The sequence below is a fragment of the Pteropus vampyrus genome, unplaced genomic scaffold (genome assembly GCF_000151845.1).
Source record: "Pteropus vampyrus isolate Shadow unplaced genomic scaffold, Pvam_2.0 Scaffold19, whole genome shotgun sequence".
Taxonomy (NCBI): domain Eukaryota; kingdom Metazoa; phylum Chordata; class Mammalia; order Chiroptera; family Pteropodidae; genus Pteropus; species Pteropus vampyrus.
In genome coordinates, this window is record NW_011888800.1 from 1,557,987 (window position 1) to 1,573,213 (window position 15,227).

The 15,227-nt window shown below is 40.3% G+C and overlaps 1 protein-coding gene across 2 annotated transcripts in view; it reads right to left on the reverse strand.

Annotated features, from left to right (window-relative positions):
- Positions 1-1,243: 1,243 nt before the first annotated feature.
- SCG5 (secretogranin V) overlaps positions 1,244-15,227 on the reverse strand; it is a 52,094-nt gene continuing 38,110 nt past the window's right edge. Inside the window, exons 3-5 of one of the 2 annotated variants that reach the window (XM_011354865.2) lie at positions 12,485-12,594; positions 5,547-5,600; positions 1,244-1,768 (exon numbers count right to left, since the gene is read on the reverse strand). In XM_011354865.2, coding sequence (XP_011353167.1) covers positions 1,673-1,768; positions 5,547-5,600; positions 12,485-12,594 — 260 coding nt within the window. In that variant the 3' untranslated portion in view covers positions 1,244-1,672. Of the gene's footprint in view, positions 1,769-5,546; positions 5,601-12,484; positions 12,598-15,227 lie in introns of both variants that reach the window. The other variant, XM_011354864.2, reaches the window with a different exon arrangement.

Below are 15,227 nucleotides of genomic sequence, written 5' to 3' on the forward strand. Positions count from 1 at the left end.
GCATCTGAAGGCAAACAGGACAAACACAGGCACAGTGACCTCCCCTCCTCCTGCTTCTCCTACCACTTCCTCCCTCACGACCTCAAAACATCCTTCTTTAGCCATTTTTCCATGCTTTTGTCCAATCTTAGAGAAAGAGATGTCTTTAATTTTCCTGAGAGAGAGAGAACTGGTATGAAATGTAACTAAAATGCCTACAAACCCCAGAATTCATACGGTAGACCCTCCCAGCTTTATACGTCTCTAGAATGTGAGGGAATGAACTACCTTTTGGAATCAGGAGGCAAGAGCGCTTCTAAAATCGTGCTACGGGATGTGGAGAAATTACCTGCAGCAGCCCTCTTGAAAAAAAATGCCTCCTGCTATGAAAAAAGTGCCAATATCTTTCTCGAATTTTAAAAGCCATAATAACAACTTGCATGTTCACTAAATACAGTCAAGCTAATTCTATTAGACAAGTCTCTGACATTTAGACAATGTACACTCATTAAAATTAAAATCAAGAATGATCTTTTTCCCTGAGTGTTTTCTCACTGTTGTCTCCCTTTCGTAGACAGGAAACTGAGGCCAGTGATATCAAAGCCTGAAACTGAGGTCTCCGTTAGAGTGAGGACTTATAAATGGCACAGAAATAATCTCACCAGTGAACTGATTCCTGCCGGCCTTTCAGTGAACCGTTTCTCTGACTTGGGAGAACATGGCTGAAAGAAAATTTCATATCTCTTCCAAAACACGCAGGCCACTGCTCCTGCACCCACCATTCCACACTTCAGAGCGTGTAACCCAGATCTCAAAGTGTCTTTCTGTGACTGATGTACCTGGGACTCACAGAAAGACACTTTGAGATCTGGGTTACACGCTCTGCTGCCTGAGGGCCTTACCCTGCTGGTTTAAGCCTGGGTCCCCCGTGCACCCTGAAAGCCCAGCCCTGGGCATGGCATACAGCAGAAACCCAGTATTTACTGAATAAACAAAATAACTTGAACTCGGAGGACTTTAGTCATTATTATAGGCTATACCACTTTCAGCTTTCTGAGGAAGCCGAGTCTCAGTCCTACCATCTGTAAAATGGAGATAATAATATAGCCCCATTTACTTCACAGTATTATTCAATCAAATAAGCTCGTATTCTAGTAACAAAGATATTATTTTTATCATGCTCTAAATAAAACAACTTCCCACACCAATGCTTGCATACACATTTATTAAGATGCAGCCAAGTGAAATGTGTCAGCTCTTCCTCTCAAATACAATCTTCTTTATTGGCCTATTACAATGCCCAGGGCTGGGCGTTGATGAACATCATCATCAAAACCAAATGCCAGCTTTTTATAGACATGGCCCAAACAGTGCAGCCCAAAGCACCATTCTAAACTACAAGAAATCTGAGAACATTTTATTCATAGGCTTGCTTTTTACTGTTGTTGACATATACACTTTATCTTTAACGGTCATTGCAGATTCGCATTTAAAAAAAAAATCTTGTATTCTAATTTAGCAGAAAGCGGAGATATCTCTGTGAAGGACAATAACAATATCGAGATAAAGCTGCTTTTCCACCATACTTGTCTAAATGAGGAACATGCTGCCATTCACGGGGACACTAATAACATGCACGTAAGCAATGCCAAGAACTAACAGGTGGTGTGGGTGCCCACCCAGCATCTTCATTTTACTCTGGGTCCTTATCCTCATCTGAAAAATGAGGGACTGACTTCTTTGCGACAACGTTGTCCAGTCTCTGTCCTTGCAGATATGGGTTGATGCTCTGAAAAAATATATATGGTTTGGCATTATCCCTGAACATCGGATACAGACATCCCACAAAATAAGTGAACAAGAATCATTTCCTCCCTACTAGGTTAACTACAAGGTAACCTAGTGATACCTACCACCTGACAAATGACTACTCCAGGGCATTAACCGATACCTCAGTAGTCAGAGAAATGTTGTCTGACTGACAGATATGTCTAGGTGTGTCTTTTACACGGCTGTAAAGTTCCTATTGAATATAATACATCCCCCACCTTTTTGGCACAAAGATTTGATGCGAATCTGCTAACATGCTCTCACTATCAACTTAGATTTGCAAGTCCCATATGAAAGAGAACTGTTATTCTACAGCCTTATTTAGGTGAGGAAGAGAATCTGAAATGAATTAAATTGTTTTACTTCATGAAGAATGTTCTTAAGATGACAGAGCAGGGCCAAGTAGAAATTAGCATCTACAGACACAGATCATCCTATTGTTGTGTTGATTCTTTCATGCCATTATTCTACTAAAGTGGATTCATCAGGGCTCTAACAGTTATTTCCACCTTCCCTCAGTCAAATTGAAAAACTGAAGAAAAAGGAGAAGGTTATATGGAAGCCTCCTTTATTTTTGACTCAAGACTCCATAGTCTGAAATCTCTTTCATCTGTTGGAATTCTGAATGAGTCAAAGTTTTTCCATTCCTTCTCGAATACGTATCTATTTTTTGAGGTTTGGATTTGAACTAGTAATTGCAGCTTTACAACATAGCAGCAAGCAGAAAAATTTCAAAGTTTTGAAACATGTGTTTATTGAAGTTGCCTTCCAATAACTGAACAAAAATATAAGAAAGCTGTAGGTACAAATGATTAGCGATCCTACTGGATAAAAAGTCCCCAAGGGGACAGTTCGAAGGTGGATCTCTCTTGCCCATGGAACATGGTATGCCCTTTAGAAGGGCGAGCAGACATTCTCCAAAGAGAAGGAATGGAACCTGAGATTAGTATTGGTAAATGTCCTTCCACATTCCGACAGGTAATGAATCATGAAAGGCACAACTTACTCTGCAAAAATATGTCACAAACAAGTTAAGAATTACAAAATATGCAATGTCCTCATAGATCTGAAAAGTGATATATCACAGAAGACTTTGCTAGGAAAGAATCTAAAATGTTTAAAACAACTAACATACTTTTATATCAGGGATTGTCAACTATAATGGCCTGGCCTACCCCAGGAAATCATACCAGAATCTTTGCATAGGTGGAGCAAGTGTGGACTGAAAAAGTGTATTCAGTATCATAAATATTTTGACTTTTTTAGTCATAATACTTATTCTGAAAATTCTAATATATTAAAAAGGGCATGAGATGTTCCCGTTCATTAGATAAAAGTTTGATAACCTCTTTAAATAAACAGTAGATTGCAAATATTAACAAGATCTATCTTAAGAGTTAAAAAGTTTGCAAAGTCATTTAAAAGTGAGTTAACCTTTCACTCATGAAGCAACCAGGAATTCAATTGGATTTGAGCAAGTATAGGAAGTTACATAAAACTACCTGGGGCTCGGCTATAACTTTGGGGAGAATCTTCTTGGCGAGGGACTTTTATGGAAGATAGTCCTTCTGCCCAGACCCAGAACATGACAAAGATTGGAGGGGAGGGGAAGTAAATTAATGAGAGAGTTAAAGGAGCAGTCAGTTGGACTTTTTTGATAGATGTTTTAACTACTATATTGAATCCTAACTTAAAAGCACTACTATAAAACGTACTTGGTTTTAACTATCTTCTGAAGAACTTGAGACACTTATATAGTTATCTTCTCCCTTGGGTGAGAGACTGGCTAGGTGACACAGCAAACACTAGTCCCATTCACAATGGGAAGAACCACTGGGCTGTGATCCTTGCTTTTGGTGTCCTCTGGAAACCCACAGCACATGCTGAGCTTCATTGGAGAATGCCTTGATTTTTCCCCACTAAAAAAGCCCATAAATTCTTTATACTGATCCATGCACTTGGGGTGGTGGTTAAAGCCTTCAATTAAGACGGGAACACCCTCTGAGGCCTGACGACAGGGAGGCAGGTTCTGCTTCTCCTTCAGTCCTGAGAGGCCCCTGGTATATGGCAGGAGCATGGGTCTTTGTAGATGCCTGAGAATAGAAAGAACTTGATGCCTCTGGGTCGAAGTGACCCTAATTTTCATAAATTCTAAGCTTTTCCTATGAGGAAGAAGTTGAGTCCAAAGTAAAACCTTTATAACATGTGTCCTAGCCAGAATTCGGAGTTTTGGTAAAACTTTGGTCTCATCACTGAACCTAAATCGTGACCCACAGTCATTACTCAAGTCAGGGCAGAAGGAATGGTGAGCCAGGCAGTAGAGACAATTAAAGTTCTGTGCCAAGTTACTCATTTTGGGTCTATCACTGGTCTTTTTTGAAAATGTCCTTGTTGCACCATGGGGAGATATTCAAGCCATCTTACTGGTAAATTATGTGTGCTCTGAGCTCCTGGAATAGAATTTCTTGATGTTCTATCAAGACCACATTACACCCTTCAGACCCTTCCTGCCACCATCTGCCAATGGAAACTGTAATCACCCAAGAAAAACCCCTAATAATCCCATTAACTCTCCCAAATTAGATGTTTCCAAATGTCAGAACTACATCTCACATAGAAAACTGGCTGTGGGTCTTCTTTATTTTCTCAGGCAGCACAGAAGCTTATAACTCTCTGTTGCAAGGATCTGAGAATTAATACTGAGTCTAGAAAATTCACACCTCTAAAAGCACTCTCTGACAGGACTCGGCAAAACTATTCAGCATGACCACAATGACCACTGTCCAGAGTCCCAAATTTTGTCAGAATCCCGGTACTTGCTATTCTAAATAAATAGTTGGTAGCTTTGGGTATAAGGTTTGGTTTGTATATTTTAACTAAAATGGTTATAATCTGGCAGCACTATGCTATGTAAGAGAAGGATCTTAACTTTTTCTCTATCTGATGAGAAAAAGCTGGCCTATGGCCAGGCACTTCTGCGTAGGAAGGCAACAGTGAATTAGCAGAATGGAAAGTGATCACTCATTAAGTTCCACTGCCATCAAATGCATGGGAAACCCAAAGCAAATTCGACAATCAGCTTTACATGAGGCAACTCTGTAGCACCTAAGTGAAGCACTCAGACAGACATCCCACCCTGGGGAGCCCTGGGATGGGTAACAAAGCCTGAAGTAAATTCAGAGGTCAGCAAACAAATATAATTGATCTAGTGGATTTTTTTTTATAATTAATCTGGCTAGGCCAAGAAAAACGGTATATAGGAGGAATGAGTTTTGTTCATCTCATCTTCTGTGCCCATATTCCTTCAAAATTATTGCCTGGAGCACACTGTTCATCACATCCCGTCTTGTGCATTTATATAATTGATGTGTGAGCAATTTCCTCCAGTGACCTACAAACCCTTTGAGGAAAGACATATCCCCATGTACTCCCTGCATTCTTCACACCTATGCAAGAGATACAATGTGTATTTCCTGTGTACAATAGAGGTGATGGAATCACCACGCAACTTGGCATTCCACTAAACAGCACTTGCAAAAGCCTGAGAAAGCCATCTCAGAAACCAAGGGCAGACTTTCTGGGCATGGCCCTTGTCGCACGGGACCACTGTCCTGCCCTCCCAGGACTGCAGGTGAAAAGATTCTGCTACATTCTAACAACTGAAAATTACAGCTTGTCAAGTGCCCCACTCAGAAGCTTCAGGCATCCCAACAACAATCCCGCCAGTTGCGCATTACCCTCCGCTTTCGTCTCTGTCCTCCCTTCATCTTCTCGTAAAGGAGTTTCTTGTTCTAGAGTAGGGAGAAAAGAAAACAAATGCAGAAGTATGGATCAAATTTGGTGAACATCTATTTTAAAAGCAACACTTGTTGTGTCCCCTGGATATTTGCATATACATATTTTGGAAACAAAACTAGATGAAAGGAATGTCATGTCAGAAAGACAGACCGCAAGGGAAAAGCTGGTGGTTGTGCAGCTTTTAATAAAGTTCTCTGCAATGCCCTGAGGCACATCAGTGTCATCGACAATCATATAAATAGGAAAATGCGACATTCTAAAACACAAGAGGCGTTGGAAACCCGTCTCCTCACTTTGAACAGCTGTTTAAAACAAACAATTTCATCTCACTTTAATTTTATATCTAACTCCCTTTTTATGAGCGTTGTATACATAAATTGTTCTCCAGAGTAGTGTCTTACTATTAAAAGCAATCCTCTAGGTAAATAAATGAAACACTCTTCTGCGACCTTTCCTCCTGTGGCTTCAGTCGGTGCACCCAGTCAAGACAATCGGAAAACCATTTGGTCTATAACATTTTTAATGGAGCGAACCTTTTAAAAACTGCCAAAAAACTTCTTGGCAGAAGGAAAGTTATGTTGGGAGGAAAAACGGGATCCGTTACCACAGTTTGTATAAGTGTTTCCACATATTGCTATATTTCAAACACATAATGGACTTAAATGAGCTCTAGAATATCAGACACATGCTCAACAGATTTCCCTTCTGTTGGGATTATAAAAGACAGACACTTAACCTGGAGGCAGAATGGGAGAAGGGGAATTGGGGAGCTTTACTTGTGTTGGGTTTTTTATTTGATTTTTAGTCAGAAGGGAAATCATAGATACTGAGGTGATTCATCTTATTCTAAATAAAATTGATCTGACATTGATATAAAAAAGAGGAGACGACAGAGTTTTGGTAAAGAACAACACTTGTATCCCCTGAACGGTCTGGATAAAAAGATTTCTTTTTTAATGATAGATTTGGAAATGAAAATGACAAATGCCAAGAATGAGCTCCATAATTTTCACATTCATTAAAATCTACCTTACCCACAATTTATAATGCATAATCTCTTGCCCAACCTCAACTATGCAGGGAAGCTGTGCCAGGGAGAGAAGGAGCCTCTGCTGCCGAAAGGCCAAGACTGGCCACAGCCTCCACCTCATGCTCACTTGGGGAGCTAATCAATTTAATATCAAGCAAAATCTTGCCATTCGCAACCACAATGCTAGACCTTGAGGGTATTTTGCTAAGCAAAATAAGTCTGGTAGGGAAAAGGCAAATATGTCATTTCATTCGTATGCGGAATATATTTTAAAAATAACTAACAAACAACAAAACAAACTCATAGAAGAAGACAACAGATTAGTGGTTACTGGAGAGGAAGGGGGTAGAGGGAAGGCAAAATGGATTAAGGGGGTCAACTGTATGGCAATGGTTGGAAACTAGACTTTTGGTGGTGAGTATGCTATAGTGTATACAATATCGAATTATAATGTTATACACTGAAATTTACATAATGTTATAAACCAATGTTACCTCAGTTAAAAAAAATACACATATATATCAGAAGCGGGGAGAGGCAGACACGTAGATCATTCACTTGAAGAGGATATCACTGTGAGGCTCATTCCTGTCATCTGTAGTTGCCCTTCTGGAATGTAACAATTCCTGATGCAAAGAGAATGTCCTGAGAGTTCATGCCAGAGCTGGGGAAGGGGACTGGGGAAAGGGAACGAGGACAGAAACTTCTTCAAGTGCTCCTCCACGTTCAGCGGCCTGAGCAGGAGGGGGTGCACAGGACCTGAGAGTTGGTGCCACTGGGTGGGACGGCCAATCAGCTATGACAGTGTTTCACTGTGCCATCAGCAGGACGGAGGCACCATCATTTTAATTACTCTCCTTTAGCAGGTGGTGGGGTAGATTATACCCATAAGAGCCTTCATTCAAAAGGAAACACAAGAGGTCTGAGAAGTCGTCCTCTCGAAGATGGTCCCTGTGTTTCCCTAAGAGTGAGGGTTAAGATTAGCAGCATGATGCTGTCCTACCCTTGCATGAAAGTGGCCGGGGCATTCCAGATTAGTCTTGCTGTATAGGGATTTAAAGGCAGCGATTGCCAGGTATCGTGTGGGTAAAAGAAGTACACAAAATGAATGAGAAGAAACCAGCCTCCTCTCCTGACACTCGTTCCTTGTTGATGGGGTAGGGAGTGAGGAGTGGCGAGCCTGTTCCCCATGTGAGTAGCAGGTTCGAGTTCATGAAAAGGGCTTTCCATTGTGCCATCAAGATTCTGGACAACTGCCCAGATGTTGGTTTCAAATTCCATTCCTAAATGGAACCAGGGAAGCTTCTTGGAGAAATGTCTGATTCCAGGGCTAGAGCAGAGAAAGTACAGGATGAATGAAGTTGGAATATCTAATTGGGCCAGGAAGTAAAGGAAGTCCTCAAAAAATGATGGGACATGCCAAAAGGAAAGAAAAGCCAGCTTGCAGAGACTCCCACTGGCTAAATCTAGGACAGTTTGAACACCAAAATAATAACAGGTATAGACATATCCATACTGATATTAAACACAATTGTAGATAGATTGATGATAGATGATAGATGAATGAATAAATAGAACAGAGGAAAGTCTTGCTTAGAGCAAAATGCCAATCAAGAAATGCATAAAGAACAGAGTAAGAAAATCACCATTAAAAAACTACTGCAGTTGTAACTGATTCTGGTGAGTATCATCAATGGATATGAAAATTGATGGTTAAAAGTTAATGGGGACAGAATATTCAAATAGTCTCAAAGTATCTCCCCACAGATTAATTATTAATTTGAAAAGCAAAAATGGTAATTTTACACTAGGAAAAAAACAGGCAGACACTACTTTAACCAGGTCCCCACCAATTCTGGGACAAACTGGCATCGTGTGCCTCCTGATAAGAAACCCTAAGAACATCTCAGAAAGGCATAACTCATCTAATCACATGGAAACATGAGATAGATATTGACTGAAGAGCACTAAACTCTTTAGACATGTTGAGGTCATGGAAGGCAAAGAAAGGCAGAGAGGGTACTTGTCTCTCATTTCTCCCCTGGCTCAGGCTCTGGCCATGATCAGCTGCTTCCATTTAAAGAAGAGCCTTTAATTGCCTGAGCTGGTGATGAAAAGATGTGATAAGTACTTGGAAAAGAGAAATATTTGCTGTCAAGACAACTTTTTCCTGTGAGTAACACTCGGCAATTAACATGTGAAGGGTGGTGGGGAGTGGCATCTACAGCAGCCAGCCTTCGGTCTTGGCCACTCAATGCTGTGGGAACGCACACTGTCTGAAAGGCAACTAGTCTCAGATAGGGCCTGATAGGACTGCTGTACGGGACACATTCTGAGCGATGAGCCATGAAAAGATAAGGAATTTATCCAGATTTTAAAGAACTCTTGAAAACAGATGGTCTGGTTCCAATCCCAGCTCTGCCAGTCATCAGCTCTGTGGTGTTGGGCAGCCTATCCAAACTCCCTAAGCCTGTATTTTCTCATCTGTAAAATGATAGTAATAGGAATGGGCAGATTGAATGAGATAATTCATGTAAAGTATTAAGCATAGTGTCTGGTACACAATACATGCTAAATATTGCTATCTCTTAGCATATTACAAAATAGAACTACTATTCATCTTTGTATTCCCATCACCTAACACAGGCCCAGAAAGCATATAATTTGCATTTAATAAATGTTTCTGGATGCATTAACAAAGATACAAATGCAGGATATAAGACAGACATTGATATTTATATGCGAATCACTGCTAAGAATCACTGCTAAATATACGAATCACTGCTAAAATCACCCAGCTAAGCTCTAGCTGATGTCAAAATCAGGGAAATATTATTAGAAAATAAGAAATCAGGGTCTTGTATGTGAAAGATAACTGCTTTGTTAACTTAAAGGATGGTTGACTTTAAGATGAGCTTGAGGCCATCATCATTCTATATAAACACTGAGGAAGGCTTATAGACCCAGCTTAGAAAAGCAAGACATACTCAATTCACACTTCCATGTGAAAATCAAGCAAACCAAGTTTTACTGCTAGGTGGTAATGAGAAAATGAATGGAGGAAATTTTAGTTTAAACAAACACATCATTGCAGATGATAAAGATGTGTAAACATTGGTCCTTGGTCACTGATCTGTAATCGTACTTCTTTTTTACACTTAGTCCTAACTTCTACTCTTGAGTGCTGACGTAGACAGAGAATAACTGAGGGGAAAAAAATCGGTATTTAAAGGATGCAAAGAGAGAATGAAAGATGGTGGTTGGCCTCTTATTGGAGTGCTGAGTGTAAGTGGAACTTGATGAGCGAGATCTTGAAAGGTTCTGAAGAACAGGCAAGGAAAATTGGTGAGAGAGAAGTTGCCATCTCTCCTGCTTCCCCAGGTGGGTCTCTGCCCTGACTCACTTTTCTCAGTCTCCTTCCTGCTTCCTTTGGCTCATTTCTAGCCCACCGATTATGCCAGGTACCCTCTCAACTTTAGATCTCAATGCTGCTCTTTTTAGCAATATTGACTCCCTCAATGGCTCTTGTACAGTTGGCCATGGGAGTCCTCAGTCCTGGATCTTCCTCTACATTTATTTTCCATCTTTCCCAGTAAATCACACCTGATGCTCATGGTACAGCTAGAACACGTGGCTGAACAGTGCTAAGTTGGGTTCATTTTATTGTCATGCACTTCTCAACCAGAAGACTGTAAGCTCTTTGAAGATCAGTACCATGTCTTGATGACTATCGCATCTTGAGCACATAGCACAGTGCCTGGAACGAAGAAAGCTCCATATTTTCTACTTTGTTGAATCCATCCCTTGCTTCTGTTTGGCAATACTTTTGCTCATCTCTTGCAGATTCCTTCCCAGTGCTCCTCTGTGATCTTCTACTCTCTCCCTCCCTCTCTCTGCTCCCTTCTTTCCTTCCTACCTCCTTCTCGTCTTCATTCCTTTTTTCTTTAAGATTCCCTAGAGAAAAAGTTTGTACTACCCACTTCACATAAACGTGATATCTCTTCTTTCCTCCTCATTCTATATTTATGTCATATTCCAATTCTAGTCAGTTAGTTCCCTGGCCTCCTTTGAAAAGTCTTAGATTCTCATCACGTTGGTGAGATGCACTTAAATTCACTATGTTCACAGCCTTCACAACTGGAAATACTTCCTATATTTTTTTCCTGCCTTTAGTCCCCTCTATTACTATTATGCCAACATAATAACTTCCTTTATAGAAGCCTTTCACGATTGCAGTCTCCTATTCAAGAACCTAGAGATGTTTGCCTATGTAATTCAACATGTTCAAACTCTACTAGTAGGATTCAAAATGGCTTCATAAGCCAATTCTTCCAAACAGAACTGTTTCTGAAACAAAAGAGAAATAGAATAATCCATATTGGAGGAAGCAAAATTAACTTAAGGGTGTTGTTGCTTTGTTGTTTTAAGACAGGAAATGTGTGCATGTTGAAGGCTGCATGTTAAATCAACTCAGTGCAGTGTTAAGCATGATGACGAAAAAAAATGAAAATGATCAAATAGTGAAGAGGAACACCTCTCTCTAAAACAGTGTAAAAGGAAGGGAGAGTTTAGTCCTGAGACAACATTCTTAGTAAAGCAAGAAGCAAAGTCAGTTGCCAGTAATGAGTTGAGAAGGGATCGATAGCTTTAGAAGGGCTTAGGCAGTTAGGAATATCTGCTCATTTATTCATTTATTCACTCATTCCACAGATGTGTTGACCATCTTGATATGTGAATTAACGCTTGGAAACATTTCCCTTTCCAAGTGCCTATGTTTCCATTTTTGTCACATTTGATTACACAGGCCCAACCACAGGGAAATAGATACATTCCCATTTAAACAATATCTTATTTGACTCATTGTTCTAGCCTATAAAATTCATCTTGAATCCTAACTCTGTCGCTCAGTGCTAGCCCGTCCAACTTTGTGTCATCCTTTGAGAATCTGATGAGTACACGTTCTATATATTTTTTATTACAAACATTTATAAAACTGTGGACATGCAGGATACCATGTGAAATCTCTCTCCCTATTGGCGTGGACTCTTTAACAAGCTCCCTTTTGGTGATGTTCTCTTGCCTGGGCTATATCTTGCCATCTCTTCCGATAAGAGATCATGAAAGATCTCATCAAATACTTTGCTGACGTCCAAATGCACCATGCTTACTTCATTTTCTTCATTAAGCTGGCAAATAAATGAATAATGCTGGCAAGTAGAATATAATTAGTTTGACTAAAACTTGTTTTTAGCAAACCTGTGCCAAATGGTCATGATTTCTCTTTCTAAGTGCTTATAAACAATTTCCTGAACTGGCATTTATAGATTCTTGCCTGATATTGACAGCAAGTTCAATGCTACACATTTTGGACTTTTTCTTCTCTTTTCATAACTCAATTACATACATCTGTTTCTAAGCTTCTGGCATCAGTTTTCCTTGGTTCTGCAGAGGTCATCTCCCTCAGTCTAGAGATAACGTTTGCAAATTTTCTCACTTTTTTTTTAAATTATATGCTTCCTATAACAGCTTTGTGAAATACTGGTGAGACTTTAGGATGTGTTATGACCTAGGCTGTAGAGTAGACTGGAGTAGAAGGCTCTGGAGACTATAGCTGATGAAATCAGTTCAGGTCATCAGCTCTTCAGATAAGCTGGTATATTGTACTCTAGACATATAAGTGTAGTTTGGAATGTGATTATATAAAGTCCCTCTCAACCAAAGATTTCTGAAAAATCAGCCTCTAAACAATTTTTCTTCTCTCTCCCCACCCACATTGCTCATCTCTGCCATCAGTACCTTTTAGAGCACCAAAGTATAAAATCTACTAGTAACTATGATTGAACTTACCCACTTGCCCAGGCCTGGGTAGTCATGTTCTGGATCATAAAGATGCTGGTGCAACTGGAATTCTCGACTGAACTCTGCTGTGTCAGGGGTATTTTCTAGACATCCGTCATCTACTGCAAACAGCAAAAGGTTTTTGAGGAACGGCCAAGGCATTTATCATTATTCTAAGAGTTAATTTATTAAAAACAACTAGACACCCAAAAGTTAGATTCTATTCACATCAGTCACTCTAAGTCACTTACCCTATGGGATTTGCTCATCCCAAACTCTCACTCTGCCTCCTGACAATGAGACTGCGACTCTTTGGCTGTCCACCAAACTCACCTCCCTTCCCTACTCTGCATGCAGCCAATTTCTCAGCCTTGCTTTGCAATCAGGTGGCGTTATATGCCTGAGTTTGGGCCAATGGGATGTGGGCAGAAGTGAAGTATTCCACTTCCAGGCCTGGCCTATAAAAATCTCCTGTATGAACCTCACTCCCTGCCCATTCACCCCTCCACCCCCGCTCCTCATTGTTCTGCTGGTTGCATGTGGCCAACCAGGGCAACTGTGGATGTCAAGTGTAAAGACGAAAAATGGCAATCTGACTTACTGAACCTTTAACCCCACCACACACACCCTCATCCACCTCTGGCAGGACTTCACACAGGTGAGAAATAAACTTCTATTGTGTTAAGCCATTATAAATTTTTATCTGTTATAACAGCAAGTATTTACTTAACTAATATACTCCCATTCCATGTGACTCACTTTGTTTTCTCTTAGGTAAGCTTCTTAGAAACAATTTCAGCTTCTTGGAGAAAGTACATTTTACAAGAACAACAACAATGGATAGTACTTGACGTTGTGTGTTCTAGTGGTAATGGGATAAACTTTGAAATCAGACAAGACCAGAGCTCAGGGTTCAAATCCTGGTTCATAAGTGATAGATGGGTTTAGTTCCTTGGGAAAGTTAACTTAGTCTCTCTATGAGGTGAGAATAATCATATCCTTACCTTACAGGGCTGCTATGAGGACTAGGGATGATCATATACAGAACATCTGGCGCATAATAGGTTTCTTATTGGTTTTAGTTCTCTTCCCACTATCTGTCTTTAAATGACAGGGGTGTTTGTTTATTTGTTTGTTTGTTTTTCACTGTGACTACTCTTTGAAATAAAGCATGTCTTCCATTCAAACCCAAGAAAGGTTGTTCCTCTTGGCTGCGGCTGTTACCTATGCCTTATCATTACTAGACACAATGCTCTGAAAATGAGTCATTTTTTTCCTGCCTCTAATGTGCTTTAGGTAACAGCTTAAAAGAGGGGGGCAAGGAGGGATTGTGAATTTTGTGCAGGGCTAGGGAGACGAAAGAGTCCCTTTTCAAAGGGATAATGAAGCTCCAAAGTCAATGCTAAAAGGGATCTAAGGCAGTCAGCCAGGTGGTCTAGTCTCTTGAGACTGCTCTAAGACCTTCCAGCGGCAACATTCAGTCTCTCAGCTCTTAGCAGCATGAAGCTGTTGTGGAAGTCATTAGCATTTTGAAAAAAATCCTTAATGTATCTCTATTGTGGCTCCCCACTTTTCACTGAACTTTATCTAATTTCTTCATCTACAGCAATTAACATATAGGAAAAGGAGAGCAAAAGTTCTGGCAGTCTGCACATGGCAACTTTACAACCTTTTCATAATTGTTTCCCAAGTACCTCTGAGTGGACCCAGACTGAGAGGTAGAGATAAAGCCCGGCTCTGGGAATCTAAGGTGTCTTGGCTTGAAAATGTGCCCTGGAATTCACAGCCTATCTCTGAGAATGGACAATATGGACTCTCTGAGTTCTGCTGCTCTGTCCAGGGTTAGTGAGTCATAATTCAAAGGAAAACATAGCATGGCAGGGAGAAGTCAATGTTTTATTCTTGGATTGTTCGACTGTGTGGTGTCATGATTCTCAGTCAGTGAAGTATATCTCAAGCAATTTCTTACATATTTCTTGCAAATGATCACATCTAGTAAAGATTTCCTTTTTAGAATGCAAATTATGGTAGAACAAAGAATGAGCAATATGTTAACTTAATGGAAAGATAGCAAGGAAATGGCAGATAATCTGTGACAAGAAAGGGTCTGGGAGTTGGGTTTATATCCAACTCTATCAACCCACCTCAATTACTCTGTCTCATAGCTCTGAAGTATTTCATTACATAGATCTAAATTTTTCTTTTTTCAGGATAACCTAGAACTACATGGTATTTTTTTTTTTAAAAGGCACTGACAATGTCTTCATTTTACAGATGAAGAAGACACTTAGGTCCAGGGAAGTAAAGTGGCTACTGTAGTGAAAACTGGAACACAGATCTCTTGGCTCAAACTGGTTCTCTCTCCATTCTCCTATAGCAGTGGTTCTCAGCCTTTACACAGGAATCATGTGGAAGGGAGATTAAAATACAGATTGCTGGGTCCTACCCCCAGAGTTCCTGATTTAATAGGTCTGGGGGCAGGCCCAAAAGTTTGCATTTCCAACAAGTTTCCAGGCAATGCTGATGCTGCTGGTCTTGGAACCACACTTTGAGAACCACTGCATTATATTATATCTAATCCATTTAACCAAATCCCCATGAAGATAATTGGTCTTCCAACTCTGAACTGGTCTTTCTTCCTACCCATCCAAAGCCCTAGGAGCAAGTAAAATGTGGCTAAAGTGATTGGATCTGTGCAGTGATTCAGGTTTTCCTGCACTCCTGGGGCAGCATCCCCACACTGGCTTGGCCA